The sequence below is a fragment of the Danaus plexippus genome (assembly GCF_018135715.1).
Source record: "Danaus plexippus chromosome 13 unlocalized genomic scaffold, MEX_DaPlex mxdp_15, whole genome shotgun sequence".
NCBI lineage: Eukaryota > Metazoa > Arthropoda > Insecta > Lepidoptera > Nymphalidae > Danaus > Danaus plexippus.
Window position 1 is genome coordinate 945550 of NW_026869849.1, and position 10303 is coordinate 955852.

Genomic DNA, 10303 nt, shown 5'->3' on the forward strand with positions numbered 1-10303 from the left:
AAATGTCCACAATTAGAATCTTTTAACAATTTAAATATATTTTTTATGTCCACATATCAGCAGCAAAATACACCTTTCTTCTTAAAAAATGAAATGGCTGTATAAATGTTTAGATCTATTTCCCTTTACGTAAAATTAAAAATATTTTGGATAAGTGAAATTAAATATAATGTACTGCAACATAAAATTGTAATGAATTATCATTTATCCAATATAAAAATATTATTTTTGTAAAATAAAAGAATATAAAGTAATCATAATTTTTGCTAAAGTATTTTTCATTATGTTTATTTCAATATTTACTATTTATATTAATTATAAATTAATGACAAATAAGCGATAATTTATTTAATATATCATTATTTAACAGGTTGATAGTAAATGAATATTAAATATACTATTAAATTAAATTCAAGAAATATTTTGATAATTTGAAACAGACTTTATCATAACCGATTAATATATTGTGAAAAATAGGGATCAAAATTCAAAGTTTATTAGCTAAAACTATTTGACATTTTGAATCTGTGATTGCGTGTTGCGTCCTTCTCGAGAAGGGAATATTTTTCTAAAAACATTTTAAAACTATATAAACTGATACTTTAAATATATTTAAGAAATGTAATATGTATAATTCAATCGTAATTCTAAACAAAATATACAGTGTTACATTCAAATGGTCATATTGACCCAAAGGCCATAAGTTCATGGCTTCAATTGCTTGCACGGTGAAGTTTCCCAATATGGAAAAGAAATTTTGAATATTTCTAGTGTATGTTAACCTATAATGTTGTGAATTTGAAGTTCTTATAAGCAAAAACCGATAAGGCGCTGTTATTAAGACCATAACGATGGTTGGTTTGATGATGAAGTCATTGAACCTATATGCGGCTTTCTGACATTGTAGCGAATCGGAAGTATGTAAATAAACATGAATGATACAGATATTAAAATAGTGGAATCTCCGAAAGAGTTGGTAGGAGTCGAAGTGTCCCCTGCGTCGGAGGTTAACAACGAGAATGAAACAGATCCCTTGTCGATTGACGATGAAGTGGACGTAAAGCATGAACCTGCTGATGAGGGTGCTGAGAAAGATGAAGTCTGTGATGACAATGCCAAAGAAACTGTAACTGAGCCCGAAAAGGAAACTAATCACTTGGAGACCACTAAAACTAATGAAGGTATCTATCATATAAATATCTTATAAATAATATTTGTATAACAAAATCACTTTATAAGACAAATTTGTTAATTTTTTTTTTATTTAAACGAAATGTAAACAGTCTTGTTTATTTATTAATTACATATTTTTATAATTTTAATTTTTTAAAAATCATGCCTTAATTCAAATTCTATTATGCCTACACATTGATAGAATCTAAATTATTATCCATAAAGTATTGGTTGTATAAAACATGCTTTAATAACTATTCCATTCAATAATGTAATATTAATATTCTTATCAAAAGATGAATGTGGTAATTTTTTTATTCCTTTTCTCACCTTGTTTATTTCAATTATAATAAATGTAAATTTATTCATCTACCAGTGAGGTGGTATAATTTTTTTATACGTACATACAATGAGTTATATATGTACTTATATCATATACTCTGGTTATTTGTGAAAAATAATATATTTTTAATATGTTGCTAAACATAATTTCCTATGACTCAGCTATCATCATGAAGCTAATAAGTCAAGTAGCTTTAATTTAATTGAAATAGTTTTCAATTTAAATTCAAACTATGAATTTAAATTAATTGTCGCAAGCGGGATGCGAGCCCGTCTCCTTTGTAATATTGTATGAAAATTACAAACAAACTCTCTATACATTCTTATAAGTATAATATTTTCTCCCAGTTCATTAATTTCATATATGTACAATTTCTTTCTCGAACACCATAAAATAACACTATTCTAGAACCGAGTGTTTAATTCATAAATTTATGTTATTATTTCTCTAGTAAGTGAATGTTAATCAGTGTTTTTTATTGTAGAAAGTACCACAGTTTGTTAATGCTTATTCTTGGTGTGTCTGTAAATACTTTAAGTTCTTACTAAATTGTATATTAATATAACGCTCGACTAATTGATTACTTTGTAATGTCCGTTGTTGTACTGTGAAAAATTTCAGTTTTATTTCATGGACATTGGACATTAAATCTCAAGGATTCCAGTCTTGATTCAGATTGTACTCAGTTTCCATGAAGTCAAATCTTATCCACATACAGTGGATTTTATTTATTACGACCTTGGTTGTAGCGACCATTTGTCTATAGCGACGTTAAATCTCAGTCCCTTGAATTAAAGCATACTTTAGTATGTACAAAATATGGCTATAGCGACTTTAGATGTAACGTCGAGTTCGGGTGTAGCGACTGTTTTTATTGAATAGTTTGTAATAAATTCTTGGAAATCCCAAGCAGATATTGCGACCGGAGTCGGCCGCCAAAGACACAAAAGAGCTTTCTTATCTTTTGTTTACATCCATACAGATGGTCAGCAATCTTTACTTTTTGTTTATAAATATTAGCTAGGTAATTAGGTAGGTAAGCGTGAACGTTTGCGAGTTTAAATGATTCAGTTACAAATTGGTATTCAGAGTAGCAACTGTGTATAATAAACTTTTGAATAAGTATGGCTCCTAGACGCACGTTTGCTGTTAAAGAAAAGGTGGAAATCATTTCAAAATTGAAAAATGGTGCAAACAATGCTGATGTGTGCAAAGAATACAAAGTTTCGCATTCAACAATATCTACGATGTGGAAAAACCGTGATAAAATATTAGAGTGCTTTGAGTCCAAATCCTTAAAAATTAAGAAAAACCGCAAGCCGACGCATCAAGATGTTGAAAAAGCTCTTCTAGTGTGGTTCAAAGCTCAAAGAAGCCAAAACGTACCTGTGAGCGGTCCTCTGCTGCAAGAAAAGGCTAATCATTTTGCCAGACTGTTTGGAAAAATAGATTTTAAGTGTTCGGAAAGCTGGATATACCGGTTTCGTCAACGGCACGATATTGTAGTAGGCAAAGTTTGTGGAGAGGCCGCAAGCGTATCGCATAGTGCTTCATCACCTACGACGCAAGATGAGGAAAATGAGGAGGAAGAAGAAGATGACAAGGAAGGTGAGATTCCTACAACTGAGGATGTGTTATGTGCAGTGACAAGGCTCAAAAGATATTGTCTATTTGGTGATGGAAAGGATAATATAGACATTGAAGGAGTAATGATAATAGAATACACCCTACAGCGTATGCTAGCGCAAAAAAATAAATTGAAACAAAGTAATATTACACAATTTTTTAAATGTATCAGTAAATAACTATGTGTGCAAATATTTTTAAAAATAAATGAATATAAACCATGAACATGTCTGTATCTTTTTGCCTTTGCCTGTAACGACATCCGGATGTAACGACGAAATAACAGTGGTCCCTTCATCGTCGTTATAGCCGAAATCCACTGTATCTGATGTTTTAAGTAATATGTTTGCTCGACTCCAACAAACATGAATCGTAATTCACACTCATAATTACCTAAGAATTTTTTGTTACAGATGAAATAAAAGAGGACTGTACAGTGAATGAGGAGGAAAATGTGCCCACAGAAGTGGCAGTTAAAGTAAATGATATTCAAGAGGAGAAAACTACAGAACAGCCGTCTGTGGGAACTCCCGCTAAGGAACCGGAGCCTGTCGACCGACCCATAGAGGTTGAAGACAGTCCCAAGGTTGTGGAGACGGAGAAGGTGGCGACCCCTGATGTTGAGATGACAGAGGTGCAGCTGGTCGATAAGATCAATAAGGATCCCAAACCCAGCATACAAACAATTAACGGGGATGTTTCTAAGGTATTTTCTCAGAGTAATTTCTGTTTTACGAAGTTACATTCGGCAAGTAAATTAGAATGAAATTTTCTTTGTTTAAAATAACATTTTTATAGGACTGTTTCTATCGCGATTTCGGTAGAGGGATGTGTTGTTAGGCTTGGGCTCAAACTGTAAGGGTTGACCCTAAGCCACAGATCCCCCAGTGCTAATGCCATATATAGTGTGACGTGTTATAAGTTCCCGCCCCTGACGGGTCTACATAATGGTCGAAAACCAGTTCTATAGTCCCCTACCTAATCCCCTACCTTATACAGTAGACGACAAATATTACATTACTTAAACACACCATTGTAAATAGGAATAATAGTGATTTATTTCCATATAATAAATAATTTTAATATCATGTCATTGTAGTATTATAAAGTAGTTATAATTTTCGTCGACAGGACGAGCAACTGAACAAACGGAGAGCCAGTCAAGATATAGACACTGAATCTCCTCTGAAGAAATTATGCGCGGAAGTCGAGAAGACGTTCCCCCAGCATGACGTCATGATAAACGACTACATCCAGACGGCGACCAAGAACAACGTGGACGAAATACAGAGGCACACCGAGCAACTGCTGTCCGAGATACAGACGCTGAGGGAGCTGGCGCAGAAGAAGGAGCACGAGTGGAACAACATCCTGCACCTCAAGAAAGTCAAGGAGGAAATACTGCTCAGGCTGCTCAGGCGGAAGCAGGTGCTGGCCTTCGAGAAGAGCGCCGACGTCAACGGCAGCGAGCGGACCGACCCCTTCGACTACCTCAACCAGGCCAAGAACCTGGCCATCGATAAGAGCGATGACATATCCGGCCTGGCGATCAAACAGCCGGGCTCCGCCATAGTCAACCCCATCATGCAAGCGCCCATCATGCCCGTGACGTCACACTTCAACCCCATGTCAGGGCTGCCACCGCCCTACGACAAGGCCGCTCACTTGCAGTCGATGCCCAAACCCAACCAACTATTCCCGCAGGCTATGATGATGCCGGGCCATCTGCAAGGTTTCCCCAGGGATATGAACGGTCAGCTGCCATCTAGCTACGGAATGCCGATGGGGCGTCAGGGGCCGACCAAAGACGTGAAGAGCATTATAGCCGATTACAGGCAGAGGAATCCTGAGATAACTCCTCGCAGGGGGAGGCGGATGAAGCCCATCGTCAACCCCAGCATGATGAACCAGCCGCGACCGATAGCCCCCAAGGTGGACGCCATGAACAGTCTCAGTAATCTCAACATGCTGTTCAACAATTTGGACATGGTGAGTTTATACGAACTGTCCGTGGACCGAGTGATTCCAGGAACACTACACGGAATGACCGTTACCGTTCGCAGACCGGGTCTGTTGCATGTTGTGTTCAGTATGAAGGCAAAAAGGGCGGACTCTAGCTAGCTAGCATAGCTAGGTCGAACTGATTTTTATAATCTATAAACCTTCAAAAGAAGTCAGATATTTTTATTTCTTGTTAAGTCACGATTCAATAGAAACGAACGGCGTTCAGTGTTATTATGAAAGAATGTTAGTAATATTGAAAAAAAATTTTAATATAATAATCAAAGTATTTTTATATGATTCACAGTAATATATAGTAGAAAAAACATACTCATATATTTCCCACTGTTACGAGGTAGAAATTTGTTTAAAGATACATCAAAGGTATTCCGCATAGCCTGTATTATGAAAGCGGAAGTTAGTGTGTGATGTCTGTAGCTCTACTACGCCATAACGGCTGAGCAGATTTTGATAAAACTTTCCCGTTATGTAGTTTAGACTTTAGAATAAAGACTCGTCTATAATTTATGAGGTAATTGCGTGTAGTTTGATAATTGTAATGTTGAAGTGTTGTGGCACAATCTGTCGGCTGTCCCGTCCTTAGTTTAACATGTCAAAACCTTTAACTCCGAGCCAAGCGCACGAGGCCGCAGCGCGCGCTAGTATACAACTTATTAAAACAACAGCATCATTCAGCGAGTGTTTAAAGTGTCCGGAGTCGAGCGCTGAATTAGTTCAAGGCTGTGTTGTGTGGTCAATTGAATTAGTTGAGCGATCAAATGTAAGGAGCTGTACGGCTCGCAGTGTGACAAATATATTATCTTGTATTTGTATAAGAAATAGCTGATTGTGACCCGCTAGCTCATTAACAATTATCGGTTTATTGTAATGATATTAATGAATGAGATATTAAAGTAACATTTAAAGTGCATCAGACGAATGTTGGCGTAATAGTCAAGAGAATTGCAAATGTTTGAACAAAAATGTGGCCGAACCAGGCTTGTCATGATCTGTAATGTCGAATTATTTGTTGTGGATTTAATTCGATTCGGAAAACGCTTAGAATAGTTTAAATAAATCTATTAAAGAATATAAGGTCCTCAAACTATTATACTTAATATAATTTTGCAATATTTCAGAATCAGAAGGCGATGATAGAGCGTCTGCAGCAGATCCAAGCGGGCGGGCTGCCCAACGGTCTGTCGTTCAAGGACGTGTTGGTGCAGGTCGCCAACATGCAGCAGAACAACGCCGGCCTCATGGCCGCCAGGGCCCACGACGTGAACAGGCCCGAGCGACGGCGGCAGGAGCGCGGCGAGGACCCGCCGGCCCCGCCCGCTCCACCCGCCCCGCCCAAACAGGCGGACAGGCTCGCCGCCTCCAGCCCCCGCCTGCCGCCGCCGCCGCCATACCCGGAGATATCGCTCCTGCCGGTCAGCACCGCCCAGGACGCCTCGCACACGCAGCAGAACTCGCTGCTCCACGGAATACTGACCAAGGTGACTCTCTACGCGGTTCATGACGGCCCATAGTCCATTGTGAAAACGCGCTGTAAGAAAACGCTTCGAATATCGCGCCTCATGTGGGGATGGAAGTTAGAAGCTAGACCGACATACCGGCGACCGAACCGCGCCCGTACGCGATCACCCTCACGGGCCGGCCCTGTCACGTCCATCCCCATTAGCTTCGCATCGCATATTGTAACTAGCTTGAATGGGTGTTGCCAACCTTCCAGCAGGCGTCTCCCGCGTCTCAGTGTTACTCCCCGACGTTGGCTAAACTGCTGACGTCGCCGGAACGGAAACAGAGCGCTCCGCCGTTGCCAACTTTCGGTCAGGCCAAGGTACCACCTCAATGTACGAGATCACACAATCGGTGTCCTGATTGGCCTCAGATCATTCCAAATTCAAAATTTAGTTCTAAGTATCGTCTGTTCCGCATCCAGCACTAACCGTGATGGCAATACTCATTATACACAGAAAGCCATTCATCATCACGACCCCACCCGCTGCGTGCGAGCTGGTCGGTCACGTTCAGCCGCATGTAGTTACATGTCCGCCGTGCATTCGGCTGTACGTGCTATTATCATTCCCTAAACAATAAAAACATTTTTGAACAAAAAGATATTGTAAAAGTTAATTATACGAGCCGGTCGGTCTGACAGTTTGACTTTGTGTTTAAAATACAATATTTCCATATTGTCTTGCGATTGCCGAGTGTCGCGTGCGACGGACAGTGCGTGCATGCTAATAATATTAATGGTCTCCGTGCGTCTCTAGAACTGCGGCGAGATCACGATAACGCCGGTGCAGCCCGCGCCGCCGGACGCGGAGAAGACGGAGGTGGTGCAGCTCGTGAGTGACTTGATAGTATACACAACAAACACGAAGACAACAATACACATGTAGTAAAAATGTTCACTTATTAAGTACACGTGTAGAAGTGTGAGGCAGCTGTGACGACGTTTTTATATCAATGTATATGATTAATTTACATTATTAGATAAACTCACTGAATCACTACAACACGTCCTCCGACACTCGTCTCAGTCCCAAACTACCGGGTTCTGGGTCTTACTCTCATTGGACGACATCGCTATATAAGACCCGAACGACTCTTCCAGGAGGAGGAGGAGAGCGGCGCGTCCGAGGAGTCCGCGGGCTCGGCGTCCGCGGGCTCGGGCTCCGGCTCGGGCTCCGGCCGGCTGGTCATCGACGAGGGCAACGACGAAGCGCCCACCTGCCAGGGCTGCCGCTCGCGACTCGCGCAGTTCGTGTGCGCCGGCTGCGCCAACCAGTGGTACTGCTCCAGGGACTGCCAGGTCGACGTCACACTTATACATTTATCACTCTCGTTCGTTGACATATACCTACTTATATTATGTAAGATGTGAAATTAATAGTTGTAGTCTCTACATACTAAATTAGGGATGTACAAGGGAAGAGGTATAGGGCTGTGCAAAAACCAAATATACGGATGTAGAGAATAGAGCTATACAATTATTGGCAAAATGTTTTCACAAAGCACGCGATGGGTCGTAGTTAAAGCGGTCTCATATTAGTATCGCGTGTTTATAACAAGTTATTTGGTCATAGTGAAGGTTCCTAATCATTGTTCGTTATACAGAAGTGACAACTGTTTCTTCAATAGAATATTAGATGTAACAACTACTACTAAATTTTTTATCTATTTGTCCGCTATGTAGTTCTAGATACAACTGTCTTTATATGTATATGATATTGTTGTAGGTGGCAGCGTGGGATGACCACTCCGAGATGTGTTCCGGATGATCTCTGTAACTCTGTTGTATTTTCCTGTGAATGTTTGGATCTCGGATGCTTATTTTGGATGCGGTATTATTTTCTGTAAAAATTGTGTACTGATTTTGTGTGTAAGAAATGTTGATTGTTTTATATGAGACATTATCTAAGAGTGTGACTCCGGAACCTCCCAAGTTACAGAGGTATTAGAAGCGATGTATTGCACCCGTTAATTTAAGCATATTTTTTCCTAAGCGAATGAATCTAACGCGTGTAGAGCCCACTAAGCATCAGTGTTGACAATACGAGAACAAGTTTTCCTTCTTCTACTGAGTGGTTCAGTCGAGACCACTTGAGTATACTTTTTACAGTATTTTCTACAGTTTTCATTAATTTTTTATTTAATGTCATAATAATTAATTTAATTATGTTACTATATTTCTTCTCCTGTGTATAAATATGTTGGTGATATTTTCCTACTTTGGGTTTGGCCATTCCTTATAATAGATTTAAGTATTTATGTGATGCGAGCGTTCTCAACCTGAACATCTGTTTGTATGAAGTTAACATTCATTGCTGTGTTGAGTTCCGGCGCTGGGTAATGTAATATATTCTCTATGACAAATCTCAATGTTATATATACAAAGACAGCGGACGGCTTGTTTATAGTTAGTGATATAACTTGCGTTTTCTTATTTGCCTCTGTATTTAGATGTAGTAATTAAAAATAAAAGTGGCCTAATATAGTTGACATGTATAGCAGCTATGATTTAATATAATTTTCACCATCAATAGTAACTACTCTATTATTTCTGTATGTGGAAACAATATTCAGATATATTTTTGTTAACCTGACATTCCTCCGGTTTGTCAATCAAACTTAAGTCAATGTTCGAAACGCCTCGAAACTAAGTGGGTAGTCCTAAGTTATGTATTATTTGACTTACCAAATATTTTGTGCCTTTTATATATGTAAGTATGTTTTGATGTACCGATCGATTCAGAGCCGCTGGTGGCCTGTCCGGCTTGTAATAGCTTTGACATTTGACATGTCGGTGGAAGAAACACTCTGTAGTATATAAGTTTCAGATTCGGTATCTGTACATTATAATGACGGTATATTTTTTTATAATCTGCAACAGTGAATCAATATGGCGAGATGAGTTTTATAATTTTATACACACAGCCATTAAATAATTAATTATATTATCAAGAATGGTCCTTGGAGCAGGAAATGTAGATAATCTCATGTAATGAAGGTGTTATATATATTATAAATGCGTTTCTTAGTTTAATGGGACTCGTGATATGTTGTCTAAGTTACACAGAGTTTTTTTTTTGCTGATTTTTCCTTTTCATGTCGCTCCAATCATTATTTCCTTTATATTTGTGCGTACTTGCAAGTGAATGCAGTTTTCTCTCTGTTTCGTTTAATATGAAACTCAATAAAAGTACACATCTATACATTATGTGCAGCACAAATATAAACGTTTATAGTATTATGAATATCGCTGACCATTATAAAGTAAGCCGTGCCAAAATGTAACTTTAATTTTTTACAAAGAACAAAATTTCCTCCCAATTGTGGACGTCTTCGTATCGAGTGAAGCGTTGATGGTAATATTTTTGTATGGTTCCTAAGTGCTACGGACGTCACAGATGTAAAGGTGTGGTATTTATTGAAGTGTAAAAATAATATAGTTAGTGTAAGGATGCGTGGAGCGAGTCGTCTGGCGTTTGTAGCACGCTGAGAACAAGTTTCTACAAATTGTTTTTTTTTTCTCTGAACGCTAGTCAAGTGTTTCGTTACCTACATACTGTTTTATGTATTTTGTAACTTATATGATGTTATATAAGAATATATTAAATCAGTACTGTCTTTAACATGAGTTTTATTGAA

The 10303-nt window shown here is 38.6% G+C and overlaps 1 protein-coding gene across 2 annotated transcripts; it reads left to right on the plus strand.

The window, feature by feature from the left end:
- The first annotated feature begins 524 nt into the window (after positions 1-524).
- LOC116770398 (uncharacterized) lies at positions 525-10287 on the plus strand. Of its 2 annotated transcripts, XM_032661860.2 has the most exons (8): positions 525-1181; positions 3556-3848; positions 4274-5131; positions 6283-6642; positions 6879-6986; positions 7423-7497; positions 7767-7964; positions 8392-10287. In XM_032661860.2, exons 1-8 carry the CDS (start codon positions 932-934, stop codon positions 8431-8433), a joined length of 2184 nt encoding a protein of 727 aa, XP_032517751.2. In that variant the 5' UTR covers positions 525-931; the 3' UTR covers positions 8434-10287. The 2 variants fall into 2 exon arrangements, with proteins under 2 accessions (XP_032517751.2, XP_032517752.2); XM_032661861.2 differs by lacking the exon at positions 6879-6986.
- The last annotated feature ends 16 nt before the right edge of the window (positions 10288-10303 follow it).

Coding starts and splice junctions, on each gene's coding strand:
- LOC116770398 (XM_032661860.2), top strand. CDS start 932: ATGAATGATACAGATATTAAAATAGTGGAATCTCCGAAAGAGTTGGTA. Junction 3,849..4,273: donor TTAACGGGGATGTTTCTAAG/GTATTTTCTCAG, acceptor TTTCGTCGACAG/GACGAGCAACTGAACAAACG. Junction 6,987..7,422: donor CAACTTTCGGTCAGGCCAAG/GTACCACCTCAA, acceptor GTGCGTCTCTAG/AACTGCGGCGAGATCACGAT.